Raw genomic sequence first — 16397 nt, forward strand, 5'->3', positions numbered from 1 at the left:
GGGAGCACTTTGAATTTTACACACTTGTTATTTCATATGTTGACCAGAGGGGGAGCACTTTTAAAACCGACACACAGTCAATTTGAAAAATCCCTCCTTTTTGGGACCACCCTCACTTTGATAGATTTCTTCACCATGAGTGTAAGTGAGACATTCTCTACTAGATGCAATGGTTTTCCGTAATGGGAGCATGATTTATGTCCTAACTTGTTCACCGGTCCTCATACTTTTCCATGTTGATGTCTCAAGAAGGGTAGAAATACAAAAACACACACACACACACACACACACACACACACACACACACACACACACACACACACACACACACCACCACACACACATTCTTGTATTTGTTACCATCTTGAGACCTCTTTAGGACCACCCTTTCTAGATAAACAAAGATTTGTATTTACAACATTAATAATATATACAGTACATACGATGCAAATATAAAAAAGGCAAGTTTTTAGTTATTTTTTAATTTTTTTTGTTTGTAATTGGTTTTTAATCTTCATTATTTACTTCAAGTTATTACAGTAGGTCTCTGTATACATATTTATTTTTTTTAAATTAATTTTGGCCAATGGGGGCAAATTCAATTCCTTACACACACTTGTTATTATATATGTTGGCCAGAGGGGGAGCTCTTAAATTTTTTTCCACACTTGTTATTTCATATGTTGACCAGAGGGGGAGCACTTTTAAAACCGACACACAGTCTTTGAAAAATTTGAAAAATCCCTCCTTTTTGGGACCACCCTCATTTTGATAGATTTCTTCACCAGGGGTGCAAATGAGACATTCTCTTCTATTAGATGCAATGGTTTTCTGTATTGGGACCATGATTTATGTCCTAACTTGTTCACTGGAAGGTACTTTTCCATGTTGATGTCTCAAGAAGGGTATAAATACAAGAACACACACACACACACAAACACACGCCCACAAACACACACCAGAGTGACCGTTCACTGGACAACACCCGAAAGCAACACAGTGAACAAACACACTATTGAGTACAAAAATGGTCACTTTTTTTTTTACCAGCAACACTGCAATAAAGTTTGCAATTGATTAAAAATCAAAACAACTCCTGCACCATCGTCATTTTCTGGTGTGAAAAGGATAACTTTTCTGTGTGACTCACACACAATCACAGCAACATAATGTGAGCAAGTAAAAACTATACATTCCGTGAATTTGCAATCATTTTTAGATTAATTCAGTGGTTCTCAATGATTTTTCCACACCCCCACTCAATTGAAATACTATTAAGAACCTGATAATATTCATTTATTTACCGTGATGGCCGAGCTACTTGAACAAATGTAGTGAGCTAAGCTACAAGTTACTCTCGATTAAATGTAGCGAAGTACAGGGGAAGTTGTCCCCAGAGAACTGTAGCAAGCCACACAACAAAATACACGGCAAAAGCAGCTTGCTACATCAAAGCTACACACACATATACATATACATATACATATATATATACACACACACACACACGCACGTATATATATACATATAATTATATACCGTATATATATACCCACCCAGTATGACATGCATTAGGCTACAGACCCCATTTAACTGCATTTCTATCTATGGGCCCACATGTATAATATCAATGTTATTGTAACTGAAAGTGTACGGATGAACCCAATAAGGGTCCATTACTATTAACTATCTGTCATTTAGTTGGGAAAACCCTACAACTACCTATAGGGGTCTCTGCACCCCAGTGTATGTATTTATTTTAGTTTGCCTTTTCTTTGGTCAACCCCTATAATGTTCATTTTCTCCGCCTAGAGTAAAAAAAAAAATCTATCTATATCTTGACAAAAAAAAAACAATGAATTGTGTGTTGTTTGGGAACATTTGGTAATGGTTACGTGCAGTTAAACGTTTCATGAATTCAACTCACCTTTATTTAGTTTAGTTTAGCTTAATTTACTATTTCTTCGGTCAGTCAACAAAATAAACAAACAGTTTTACAATGTGTGTGTTCCTGAATTTGTGTTAAAAGACTTAGATGGAGAGAGCAGTTATGATTTTGGTTTACAGAGTAAACAACTAAAAACTAAGGTTTTGGCCATTGTTTTCTCTAAATGCATACATTTTTCTAAATATGGCCAAGGTAACACACATTGTGGGTTTTGTGGACCTACATCGTGTTCATCACTAAAGGAAAAATCTACTCTGAGGGAAATAATCTCTCTGCCAAGTATGTTTCTTTTTTTTTTTTTGAGTCGTCACCTTGAAGCGTCCCTCTGTCTCCGCTAAGCCAAAGGATTACCATGAATTGATTACGTGGACCCCGACTTAAAGAAGTTGAAAAACGTATTCGGGTGTTACCATTTAGTGGTCAATTGTACGGAATATGTACTGAACTGTGCAATCTACTATTAAAAGTTTCAATCAATCAATCAATCAAGGAAAAGCTACTTGTTCAAAAAGTAGCTAAGCTACCGCCAAGCTCATGGAAAATCTAGTTAAGCAACGTAGCTTTGCTACATGGAGCTTGTTACTGCCCATCACTGTTTATTATTATCAGCATTTAATCACCCGATTTTCAAAGTATATTCATGAAATGAGCGGGTGTAACATCTGTAACAACTTCAAACAATTTCCAAGTTTCTTAACGCAATTTGTAACATTTAAATACAGGCAGCCTGCTGCCACCTAGCTGGAGACTTGTGTATCATTCAAGCATGAATAAAAACACTAATACTGAAAGACCTCCTGACATGTTAAACTCTCAACTAGGTGTATTTAATGCTTCATTGTTATTGTCATAAATTGAGAGGGAAGCTAAAAGCTAAAATAATATCATAGATAACATTATAATTACTGATATATTACAGTTGCTTATTTTGTGGTGCTGGATATACTGTACCTGAGAAATTAGAGGTGAGGGGATCTAACCAATTATCAATACTATCGATACCAGGGTAGTAGCAGTATCGCATTGAAACTAGCGCGATGAGATTGTTATTTTTCAGTTCTTTTCTATGTTTATTTTTACAAATATTTGAATATTATATCTCAAATATGTTTGTTATATTTTTGAAATGTATTGTTCGAAATAAGTTTAAGGGCTAAAAGTTACAAAAATCAGTTTTTGCTTTGGTTTACTTATTTAACTCTAATGACGTTAATTTGCACTAACCATTGTACGTAATATAAAGGAAATAATTGTATAATTTTGTTAGTATTAAAACATTGTCCTCTATTGTTGCATTTATATATAGTGTGTTGATACAAACGTGTTTTGCTTTTAGTAAGCCTATGTTTTAGTCGGACTATTATCATGATCAACCAATCAAAAGCAAAAAATGACAAAATCATTTAAACATCCTGAAAAATGCAGATGTAGAAAGTATCAAAATCAGTATTGGCGATACTGGCCCAGCATTTACTTGGTATGAGATCCATACTAGGAAATTGTAGTATCATCCACCACTGTTAGAATTAAATGCAGCTATAAAAAATATGCATAATAATATTTTTGTTTAAAAATAATTATGTACTATAGTTATTTTGGAATGTGTTTCTAGACCTGAGGTGTCAAAGTCATTTTCACTGAGGGCCACATCGCAGTTATGTTTGGTCCCAGAGGGCTGCTTCTAACAGTGAATACTATTATTATTTAATTGTTTTATGCATTTTATTAGTAGATTTCTTTAAAACTAAAATGTAAAACAAATATGGTAAGTTGCAATAATTTCACCTCAAAATTTAGTGTATATACTGTAAATGGAAAAACTGTTCTTATGGTTAAAAAAAAAAAAAGGCAGCTCAGTTGCCAGATTTTACTGTAAAATTTTCACATTTGTTTTTTTTAATGTAAATAAAAAAACCTGCAATTTTACAGTAACATTTTGGCACCTGAGCTGCCAGTTTGTTTGTTTTTACCGCAAATCAACAACTGTACATTTTTCGGTGTATTACTGTAAATGCCAAAAAAGGCACCACAGTTTATTACAGTAAAAAAAGTACTGTTTTTTACATTTAGAGAAAAATGCTGTAAAAACGACAGTAAATTTCACAATTTTACCATGAAATCTATTGCTACTTTTACATTGCACAATTTGATGGATAACTTGCTTTGACATCATTATTATTAGTATTTATTTCTATTTAAAAAATGGTTTGAATGTTTAATAATATATTTTTGCATATTGAGACAATATTTAAGTGAACATAATTTGCGATTACATGGAGTACATTTTGTTTTCTCTCCCGAAATAGAAAGAAAAAATACATTTAGTAAGAAAAGTTACAGTACTTTATTGATACATAATATTTCCAGGCTTTCGAGGGCCAAATAAAATGAAGTGACGGGCCACATCTGGCCCCCGGGCCTTGAGTTTGACACCTGTGCTCTAAACTATAATGCTTAAAATAATTTGAGGATTGCTCTTTTGTCGGCAGAGTTTGTTCTCACAACAAAATCTGACAAAAATGCTGTGCATTAAGCTGAAAAAAAAGAGACATGCGTTTTGCTGACTTTGTATTTTTCTGCACAACGGAAACAACACTGCAAGTCACACGATGTACATTATGTATCAGCGACATGTCTGGTATATTTCTACGTGTAAATGTGAAATAACTTCCTGGCTCATAAACTGTTTTCCTTGTATAAGAGCACAGGCTGTAACCTTCGCTGCGTGTTTTATGACGGCAGTCAATAAACTGACTGCCGCCTGTTGCTAAGCAACAGTGGTTTACCTCCGCCTCCTCCAATGCGGCAAGGAAGGAAGCAGTACTGATATGCTGCTTGGTGACTGAATGTTCTGTTGACTTGCTTGTAGATTGATGCCTGCATTCATGTGACAGCAGGATATAATCACTGTCTCTTCGGTTATCGGTGTGCAACGTCTTTTATGAAGCCTGGTTCCGCAGTTGGCAATTGACCTGGGTTGTTTGCACAGTATCGCAGCATTTCCATACGCATGTTCTATTCCTGGAGCATTTTATTGTTTATCTAAAATGAAATTAGCCTCTTATTTATCCTGGCAAGCTCAGTGTAAAACACAGAGAGATAGAACGGCTCACAAGAGGGTAGCAAAAGTGATTTTTGCTTGTTTGCTGCATGTTAGCACACAACTTCCTGGTTTGTAGAGAATGACTTGCGACGACAGGACCGAACCATTTTTTCTTATTAGATCTTAAATGTTTATCAAGAAAAGCACCTACCGAAAGGTCACTCTACTGCAGGGATTCTTATTGATTGATTGATTGATTGAAACTTTTATTAGTAGATTGCACATTACAGTACATATTTCGTACAATTGACCACTAAATGGTAACACCCCAATAAGTTTTTCAACTTGTTTAAGTCGGAGTCCACGTTAATCAATTCATGGAAACTGTGGTACAGGTACCACTAGTGGTACGTGGGCTCCATCTAAGGCAGACCAGGGCAAAATACGGCCCGCGGGCCACATGCAGCTAGGGGTGTAACGGTACACAAAAATTTCGGTTCGGTACGTGCCTCGGTTTAGAGGTCACGGTTCGGTTCATTTTCGGTACAATAAGAAAACATCAAAATATAAATTTTCCACCAAAAATATTTTTCTTAGTGGAATATTTCATGTGAAGTAATGGGAACCTTGGATAGGTCAATAATTCATAATAACATTGATTTTGATTCAATATTATGTTTTGAGCAATGACAGTTTGAAAGAAAAAAAAACAGCTTTGTTTTATTAGTCAACACTGCAACTTTTTCTAAATTACATTTAACCTTTAAGCTTTTATATTTCACTTTTGTTATGTTTTGGTTTATTTTAATAGTATTTTTAGAATGTGCCGTGGGCCTTTAAAACATTAGCAGTGGCCGCAAATGGCCTCCGGGGCACACTTTTGACACCCCTGCTACAGATAATAAAAAATTTAATTTGATAAATCTATTGATAAAAAGCAGAGCCTGGCGACGCATGCGCGTTTATCATAACTCTCTCGCTCTCTCTGTCTCTGCCCCTCCCTCACCAATGCTGCTGCGCGCACAATTTGTTTTGTTTTTAACCCCTTCTTAACCCTGAATGTACATTGAAAATACACGCAACCCTGACTTTAAAATGCCGGACATTTGAGGCATTTAAGAAACTCCGCCCTGACAGCTCTGCAAAAGAGGACATGTCCGGTGAAAAGAGGATGTATGGTCAGTCTATCCTAGCCTGTTAGCTGCTAGCATGCCGTGTGTTGTGCATTGTTTACACAACGTACGTTACGCTACTTAATATGTCCGTGTGGAAACTCGTTCGGTACACCTCCGAACCGAACCGGAACCCCCGTACCGAAACGGTTCAATACAAATACACGTACCGTTACACCCCTACATGCACCCCATTAAGATTTTCAATCCGGCTCGCCGAACCATTAATAATAAAATTATAAGTTTTGCAGGTACAGTATACATCTCAGAGTCAAATATTTTGTTACTTGACAAATGATACCTGTACGCATGGTAATGTTAGTATCCTAGTTTTGTTTAGCAAATTTTGTAGGTATACACCTTAGTCATAGTTTAGTACTTGATACATGCTAACATTAACATGCTTCCATTTTAAATCCTTTTTCAGGTACACACCTTAGAGTAGTATATTTGGTACTTGATGCAGGGAACAACTGTAGTGTGTTTCTAAAAAAATTTTTTTTTAAAAATATTTCCCTTGTGGATCTATAAAGTTTGTCTAAGTCTAGGTTTGTCCATATTGTGTTCAATCAACTGAATTTACAAGAGGTGGACTCCAATGAATAAAGATTATTAGGATGTACCAGAGCTTAATCATGAGATTCATGCAAAGCAACACTTAGATTTATAATAAGTTTTCATTCTAAACTTGAACGTTTTTTATTGTTTAATGAATTTGAAAACACTATTTGGGGTGTTTAGTGTTTAATTTATTCCATTTTGGAATAAGGCTGTAATGTGAAAAAACGTGATTACTGTGAATATTTTCCGGATCCACCTGCTACATCAAATGAACTGAAAAATCATGTACTTTCAGCTCGAGTGGACTCGACAACGATGTCATATCCACCACCAAGACCACCACCAGCACACCAAGCCACCGACAGAAAGGTGGAGGGAGACAAGAGACGTGAAAATGCCACAAGGAGATGTCAACTTATGAGCTGATGAAACAATTACGTACCAAACAATATTGCAAAGCATGGCCCAGTGACTTCAAGATGAAGGAAGCTTGATCCAAAATGCAGAGACGACTTAAACCCAAATGAATCAAATCAAAAAACCACGATGCAGACGAGACCGACAGTGTGAGAGTGTTGGGGAGGTGTGTGGCAAATGACCAAACACCAAGCACAGGCAGGCAGGCAGGTCACCAGAGACGATTATAACAGTAAAAATAAATTAAACAAAAACCAGGTTAGGGGAAAGTGAAGGAGGAATGAGGAGGGGAAGGAAGCCTGGAGGACATTGACGTCGGGTCGTCCTTACTTCTGTTGGGGGAGTTCCAGAGCGTGGCAGAGGACTTGGACAGCCTGTTGTTAATGACAGGGTCCACCTGTCTGGGCAAGTTGACCGTGGAGGCCGAGCATCTGCCTGCACCGGAGAGAACGCAACACACAACATCTGTTCACATGAAGACCTGGGTGCGGGTGGCCTCTCACCGGCCCCGACTGTTGACTGGAAAAAGATGGGGCTGCCCGGGCCCTTAATCTGAAAGGTTAGGGACGCACCCTTCCCTTGAATCAGTACATTATCTCATTGAGGACGCATCGCTATTCCCAATTGCTCAAAGGGGAGGGAAGGATTTTAAGGAACAGTGTGGGAAGGGTTTAGTTTAGTCAGACGGATTTGCCATAGTCCTGATGCAAAGAATTGGAATGAAACCAACACACACAAATTATCAAAACTATTCCTGCTGGGGTATTGAAAAAAGGCAGCGAGTCACGTGTTTGTGCCAAGGGGGCACGGGAGTTCAGTCTGAAAAAGAGGGCACGGACCTCACAGCCCCTTGCTGTTCACACGACTCGTCTAATGAAACAAACTTGCGCCAACTACTTGTCAGATCAATCTATTCACAGGACAATTGCAAGCACTGACGTCATCTGTGGGACCTCTGTACTCCGCCCTCGCAACCGCCTCCTAGACTCTTTCTTAAAATTGCATCAGTTGGCCACAAATTAGGGTGAGTAACACTGCTCGGATTTAACCGGGAGTTAAGTTGCAGTTTGTCTCATGGTATTCGGCACCTGGAAGTTTAAAAATGTTCATCCCAAACTTACTTTCTCTGCGGGAGGTCTGGTTGAGTCCGCCGGCCCAGGACCACCTCTGCTGACGGATCTCGGCCCATGTCTTCTTTGTCGACCTCTTGATAGCTGCCTCGTATCGCTCCTGCAGCAGAATAACCAAGAACAATCAAAACTATGTCCCAACAAATGCTCAAATGGGTTCTCTCACCGTTTGGTGCCTTTTAAGTGAACAGTACTTTGTTTTCCCCACATGTATGTTTACCACTGTAACTAAACATAGTAAACACGTTCCACTTAGTTAACTCGAAAACTTCTAAAAGAACTGCATGGTTCAGGGATGGCAAGAAACAAAGCAGAAAAAAAGAAAACCAAACATTAAAATTTAAGGGGGCTTTCACCTCTTAAACATTGTAGTAGTGCCTGTAAAACATATTTAAATCCAATCTTCCTTCTGCAGAAAAGAGTTACTGGAAATGCTTAGAGGGAACCCTCAAACCCAATAACTTATTAAAATGTCATGAACTGGCAGAGTATAATATCCTAAAAATCATGTACAAAGCACATGCAACAATTCTACCAAACAACATTCAAAACAGATTTGTAAAAAGAGAAAGTAATTATAATCTGAAAGCAAATTTAATAAATCTAGATTTCGAACAGTGATAATGGAAATAAGTATTGTGTTAGTTTACTCTCGACAGTGGATTAAAACAATGTAAATCTCTTTCTGTTTTAAAAAAAATAATTTAGAAGTCATTATGATAGTATGATTATTTCTTTATTATTGGTTTAATTGTTGTAAAATTAAAATATGGCTTTGTAGTCGCCAACATTGAAAATCAATTGTTGCATTTGTTAAATTAGGAGGCAGATTTGATACATTTTTAACTTCTTTCTGCGCCTTTTTATTCATATTTTACTTTAATGTTATGTTGATTGATTGATTTTTTATCTTATTCCTTTGTTCGATTTTTTATGAATGAAATAAATAAATTAACTGGAAAAAAAATAAAATAAATGGACACTCACTAATCTACTTGTTAATTTCCTGTAAATATCTGCTTACTTTCTGCTAGAACAAGCTTCCATCTACAATTCTTAAACTTTACTAAGCACTTATCTATTGGTGTTGTTTAAAGCTAGCTTAGTGGTTAGCATAGCTCTTAGCATGCCTGCTCCTGGCTTGCTTTCGGTGTATAACATGTTTATGGTACTTGGTAATGGTACTTAAGATGCTAAGAAATGCATTCCATAATCAAGGTGATTATTATCTTAAGTGAGTGGCGCTTTAAAAAGGCATTAATCGGCAATGGCAATCGCATACTTTTCCACAACAATCGTCCGATACCGATCAGCGCGCATTCTTAGGTATTGGTCTATTAGAGTCAAACAATTCAGGAATTTTTTTTCCTCTGTTATACAAAACACATCTACAGCAGAGGAAACTGGTTCTCAGGAGGATTTGAGACAACCCTCATTATAATTATTTTTTAAATACATGTGTTCCTGAGCCCATGTGGTTATATCCTTTACACACTGATGTCGCTTTTTGATACAGTACCACCTGAAGGATCGAAGGTCCGTAATATCATCGCTTACGTGCAGTGATTTCTCCAGATTCTGAATGATATTACGGACCGTAGATGGTGAAATCCCTAAATTCCTTGCAATAGCTCCTCGAGAAATGTTGTTCTTAAACTGTTCAACAATTTGCTCAGGCATTTGTTCACAAAGTGGTGACCCTCGCCCCATCCTTGTTTGTGAATGACTGAGCATTTCACGGAAGCTGCTTTTATACCCAATCATGGCACCCACCTGTTCCCAATTAGCCTGTTCACCTGTGGGATGTTCCAAATAAGTGTTTGATGAGCATTCCTCAACTTTGTCAGTCTTTTTTGCCACTTGTGCCAGCTTTTTTGAAACATGTTGCAGGCATCAAATTCCAAATGAGCTAATATTTGCAAAAAATAACGTTTTCCAGTTCGAACGTTAAGTAATAATAATAATAATAATGGATTAGATTTTATATCGCGCTTTTCTATTGTTAGATACTCAAAGCGCTCACAGAGAAGTGGGACCCCATCATTCATTCACACCTGGTGGTGGTAAGCTACATTTGTAGCCACAGCTGCCCTGGGGTAGACTGACGGAAGCGAGGCTGCCAGTTTGCGCTTAAGGCCCCTCCGACCACCACCTACCATTCATTCATCATTCATTCACCAGTGTGAGCGGCACCAGGGGCAAGGGTGAAGTGTCCTGCCCAAGGACACAACGGCAGCGATTTGGATGTCAAGAGGCGGGAGCGAACCTACAACCCTTAGGTTTCTGGCATGGCCGTTCTACACACTACGCCAGGGGTCACCAACCTTTTTGAAACCAAGAGCTACTTCTTGGGTACTGATTAATGCGAAGGGCTACCAGTTTGATACACACTTAAATAAATTGCCAGAAATAGCCAATTTGCTCAATTTACCTTTAACTCTATGTTATTATTAATAATTAATGACATTTACACTTAATTGAACGGTTTAAAAGAGGAGAAAACACGAAACAAATGACAATTCAATTTTGAAACATAGTTTATCTTCAATTTCGACTCTTTAAAATTCAAAATTCTACCGAAAAAAAGAAGAGAAAAACTAGCTAATTCGAATCTTTTTGAAAAAATTTAAAAAATAATTTATGGAACATCATTAGTAATTTTTCCTGATTAAGATTAATTTTAGAATTTTGATGACATGTTTTAAATAGGTTAAAATCCAATCTACACTTAGTTAGAATATATAACAAATTGGACCAAGCTATATTTCTAACAAAGACAAATCATTATTTCTCCTAGATTTTCCAGAACAACATTTTTAAAAGAAATTCAAAAGACTTTGGAATAAGATTTAAATTTGATTCTACAGATTTTCTAGATTTGCCAGAATAATTTTTTTGAATTTTAATCATAATAAGTTTGAAGAAATATTTCACAAATATTCTTCGTCGAAAAAACAGAAGCTAAAATGAAGAATTAAATTAAAATTTATTTATTATTCTTTACAATAAAAAAAATAAATTTACTTGAACATTGATTTAAATTGTCAGGAAAGAAGAGGAAGGAATTCAAAAGGTAAAAAGGTATATCAATCAATCAATCAATCAATGTTTATTTATATAGCCCTAAATCACAAGTGTCTCAAAGGGCTGTACAAGCCACAACGACATCCTCGGTACAGAGCCCACATGTGTTTAAAAATCCTAAAATCATTTTTAAGGTTGTATTTTTTCTCTAAAACTGTCTTTCTGAAAGTTATAAGAAGCAAAGTAAAAAAAATAATGAACTTATTTAAACAAGTGAAGACCAATTCTTTAAAATATTTTCTTGGATTTTCAAATTCTATTTGAGTTTTGTCTTTCTTAGAATTAAGAATGTCGGGCAAAGCGAGACCAGCTTGCTAGTAAAGAAATATAATTTAAAAAATAGGGGCAGCTCACTGGTAAGTGCTGCTATTTGAGCTATTTTTAGAACAGGCCAGCGGGCTACTCATCTGGTCCTTACGGGCTACCTGGTGCCCGCGGGCACCACGTTGGTGACCCCTGCACTACGCCATACCGCCTCTTAAGTATCTTGTCTTTGCAGTCTATTCAATTGAATATAAGTTGAAAAGGATTTGCAAATAATTGTATTCTGTTTTTATTTACCATTTACACAACGTGCCAACTTCACTGGTTTTGGGGTTTGTCTGTCACGGCTGAATCTTCCCAAGTCATTGGTGCGTGAGACAGAAAGAAAAGCCCTGACTCACTTGGGGCGATGTTGTTTGGCGCCACCTGTTGACTTGCATGTTTAAACCGCTAGACCCCCGCCTATGAGACGACCAGTCATTCGGGTCAACAGGGTAGTAAACGTACCTGTTGACATCAAACTCACCTTGTTCTTCTCTAGTTTCTGTTTCTGTTTTTCCTCAAGCACGGCTCTGCGTTTCTCAGCCTTCAGTCTTTGCTGCTCCAGTTTTTTCCTGCGGTCCTCCAGCTGGCTCTCTCTTAGACGCCGAGCCTTCTCCTCTTTCTCCAGCCACTGGGCCTTCTTTGCCGCTGGAGGGGTGATCGCAGACACGGGCGTCAAACACATATCAGGTAGAAGAAACAGGCTTTAATGAATGCCTGCCCAATTTTCCTCGATACATTGGTTATCCCAAAGCAAATGTTGAAGTAGCTGAAAAAGCAGTCCTTAACAATGGTAAGCGTGAAACAGATGGAAGTCTGCTCATTACGCAACAGGAAGTGCAACTGTAAATATGTAGAAGCGTCCAACAGCGCTTTAGCATATGCCGATTCCTTTGCACAGTCGCGGCTCATTTCTTTGGGTAACAATTAAACAGCCATCGTTTGTTAAACAGCTAAACTGCTGTCATGTTGTGCGTCTCAGTTTCCAACAGTTTGGCTCCGTTCTGTTGCGTTTTGTCAGAGTTCTGTGGTGACACAATGGGTTGATGAGCAGTGAGGGCAAAGGTGACCCCTGGACGATAGACGGGATGAACTAAGTACTAGAATGACGTGCCGAGATTACTCAACAGGTTTTTCAACCAAATAGACCTGGGTTAAAATCTAGGTTGAAGATATGCATTGGGGTATCAACTGCTGTGGCATGAAGTGCGACACAAAGAAGGTTGTTTGGTGGGACGTCGACAGAGAACCAACTGCAAATATACCGTATTTTTCGGACTATAAGGCGCACTTAAAATCCTTTCATTTTCTCAAAACTCGACAGTGTGTCTTATAACCCGGTGCGCCTAATGTATGGGATAATTTTGGTTGTGCTTACCGACCTCGAAGCAATTTTGTAATGATAAGTGTGACCAGTAGATAGCAGTTACATATTAGAGATACATGTAGACTGCAATATGACTCAAGTAAACACCAACATTTTATATGTTCCATTGAAAATATAGAACATTACACACGGCGCTCAAAAATCCATTAAAATGTTTTAGTACGACTTTGGTAAGCTATGAAGCTGCACCGCTTGATGGATTGTACTGTGCTTCAACATACGAGTATTATTATGGTGTGTGTACAAGGTAAGACATATTATCTGGTGTTTTGTTTCTCAATATTATGCAAAAGCAACTTTTCTTACCTTCTGGTACCTGCTGATCTGTATTTGGGATCTGCATAAGTCCTGAAAATTTGTGTGGGTCCCTCTTTGTAGTCCGTGCCGACACCGTAGTCGATAAGCTTCTTCTTTTTCTCTATCTTCTTATTATGGGACATTCATCCACTGCTGTTGTTATTTCTATTATAAAGTAGTGTAAAGTTCTTACTTATATATTTCAGTACACTCGCTATGAAAGCGCTAAAACATACCGGTATAGTGAGTTTACATTATTCACCCAAGGAACTTTAGTTATTAGAGAGTTCCGGTCGGACGGTTTTTCACGGGACACATTTCCGGCCTTGTTGTTGCACTAGTGAGCCACGGATGAGGAACTGCTGCTCCGTTGTTAATTTAAGTAAAGTGTGAATGTCATTAAAACAGTTAGCTCCATCTTTTGACACTTCTTCCACTCCCGTCCTTGCACGCTACACCGCTACAACAAAGATGACGGGGAGAAGACGCTGTCGAAGGTGAGCCACGTAAATAAGACCGCCCACAAAACGGCGCATCCTGAAGCGACTGTCAGAAAGCGACTTGAAGATGATCTGTAAAACATCATCTATGCAACATTTTGACCAAAGAACCACCATTACATGTTATGTAGACCACAAGAGAGTGTTTTACATTTATAATAAAATCATACTATGACCCCTTTAATGTGCCCTATAATCCGGTGCGCCCTATGGTCCAGAAAATACGATAAGCCTTTATTTTACAGGAGTGTTAGAAAATAGAAAACAATCACTTAGTATTGTTTAGAGTTCTGGTAAATTAGACTGCATCACAAATATGTTGTGGCTTTATGTCCTGAAGAATGTAGCAGCGTTACGCCAAGAAAAGATTTGCGCTTGGTGCTGTGTTCAAAAGAGCTTCTCAGCTAAAATAAGGCAAAAAGGCACACAACTCTGTGCCTCAGCAACAATGACAAACTCCTCTGTAATCCAATTCCTGCCCAAAAAATCCCATTATGGCCGCAGGATTACTACGGAATTGTGGAAAATACGCAGCGTTAAAGCTTGTGTTAGTGCTTAGGTTTAAAGATCACCATTTTCATGGAGATTCCTTTATTTTGGCAAACAAGGATGACAGCGGAGAAAGTAAAGTAATGCATGGCTCCATCTCCCCAAAGGTGTTCAAACATATCTGTCAACCCTCCTGGGGAGATTTTCTTTAACGGTGCGTTGGAGTTTCCGAATTTTCCCCGTATTTTTACTTTTATCATGAAAAAAAAATCTACGTTACAGCACAGTTTCCCATCCACTTAGCAACACTTGATAAACATCGGTATAACACATGCTGTAGGCCGTAAAGTTGGTCCTTCAAAATAAGTGTAGTTATGTGCTGTCATTAACAATCTCACTTTGCACTCGTTTTTGACGTGTTAAATAGAAAAACAATCAATCAATCAATCAATCAATCAATGTTTACTTATATAGCCCTAAATCACAAGTGTCTCAAAGGGCTGCACAAGCCACAGCGACATCCTCGGCTCAGATCCCACATCAGGGCAAGGAAAAACTAAACCCAATGGGACAATGAGAAACCTTGGAGGGGACCGCAGATGTGGGGACCCCCCTAGGGCGACCGGTGCAATGGACGTCGAGTGGATCTAGCATAATATTGTGAGAGTCCAGTCCATAGTGGATCTAACATAATAGTGAGAGTCCAGTCCATAGTGGATCTAACATAATAGTGTGAGAGTCCAGTCCATAGTGGATCTAGCATAATATTGTGAGAGTCCAGTCCATAGTGGATCTAACATAATACTGAGAGTCCAGTCCACTGCTTATTTTCCGTTTCAACATGTTCTATGTACACTTCTGTTCAAATGTAATAATCACTTATTTTTCTGTTGTTTGATACTTTACATTAGTTTTGGATGATACCACAAATCGAGGTATCGATCCGATACCAAGTAGTTACAGGATCATACATTGGTCATATTCAAAGTCCTCATGTGTCCAGGGACATATTTCCGGAGTTTATAAACATGATATGAATTTGAAAAAAAGGAAAAAAGATTTTGTGAAGATAAAAAATTTGATGTAATTATAGTAGTATCAACTACATACGCTATTGTACTTGGTATAATTCCAGTGGATGTCAGGTGTAGATCCACCCATGGCATTTGTTTACATTCAGGCACGCTAGCTTTTATTAGCAGTGATGCCAGTGAGCTATTGCAGTGGTTCTCAAATGGGGGTACGCGTACCCCTGGGGGTACTTGAAGGTATGCCAAGGGGTACGTGAGATTTTTAAAAAATGTCTGTCAAAAAGAACTGTGAAAAGAAATGCAACAATGCAATATTCAGTGTTGACAGCTAGATTTTTTGTGGACATGTTTCATAAATATTGATGTTAAAGATTTCTTTTTTTGTGAAGAAATGTTTAGAATTAAGTTCATGAATCCAGATGGATCTCTATTACAATCCCCAAAGAGGGCACTTTAAGTTGATGATTACTTCTATGTGTAGAAATCTTTATTTATAATTGAATCACTTGTTTATTTTTCAACAAGTTTTTAGTTATTTTTATATCTTTTTTTCCAAATAGGTCAAGAAAGACCACAACAAATGAGCAATATTTTGCACTGTTATACAATTTAATAAATCAGAAACTGATGACATAATTCCGTATTTTACTTCTTTATCTCTTTTTTTCAACCAAAAATGCTTTGCTCTGATTAGGGGCTACTTGAATTAAAAAAAATGTTCACAGGGGGTACATCACTGAAAAAAGGTTGAGAACCACTGAGCTATTGTATCCTCCTACGGTGTGTAGTGAAGCATGTTTAGCTATTCCTCGTCCTGCAGGGATGATACTTGTAAGAAACTCACTTTATTTGTCACCATGGAGGCGAGGATTAGTGATTTAGAAGAAGCTAAAACACTGCTGATTGCGAATGGACATTAGCTGCTAGCTAGCTAGCCATGTCTTAAAGCACCTCTTTCTGAGGGCGTTTCAGTGTTATAACTTCACCTTTATCGTCAGTTTTTAGGCTAAAATGCGTCCATTCTCCCTTTTC

At 37.7% G+C, this 16397-nt stretch overlaps 1 protein-coding gene across 13 annotated transcripts in view; it reads right to left on the reverse strand.

Annotated features, from left to right (window-relative positions):
• LOC133636004 (MAP7 domain-containing protein 1-like) overlaps positions 1–16397 on the reverse strand; it is a 136345-nt gene that overhangs the window by 36084 nt on the left and 83864 nt on the right. For 10 of the 13 annotated variants that reach the window (XM_062029587.1, XM_062029585.1, XM_062029583.1 and 7 more), the window contains 3 exons: positions 12146–12309; positions 8263–8371; positions 7472–7576 (listed from right to left, as the gene is read on the reverse strand). In XM_062029587.1, coding sequence (XP_061885571.1) covers positions 7472–7576; positions 8263–8371; positions 12146–12309 — 378 coding nt within the window. The remainder of the gene's footprint in view (positions 1–7471; positions 7577–8262; positions 8372–12145; positions 12310–16397) is intronic. The other 3 variants (XM_062029590.1, XM_062029591.1, XM_062029588.1) reach the window with 1 other exon arrangement.

The sequence above is a fragment of the Entelurus aequoreus genome, linkage group LG20 (assembly GCF_033978785.1).
Source record: "Entelurus aequoreus isolate RoL-2023_Sb linkage group LG20, RoL_Eaeq_v1.1, whole genome shotgun sequence".
Taxonomy (NCBI): domain Eukaryota; kingdom Metazoa; phylum Chordata; class Actinopteri; order Syngnathiformes; family Syngnathidae; genus Entelurus; species Entelurus aequoreus.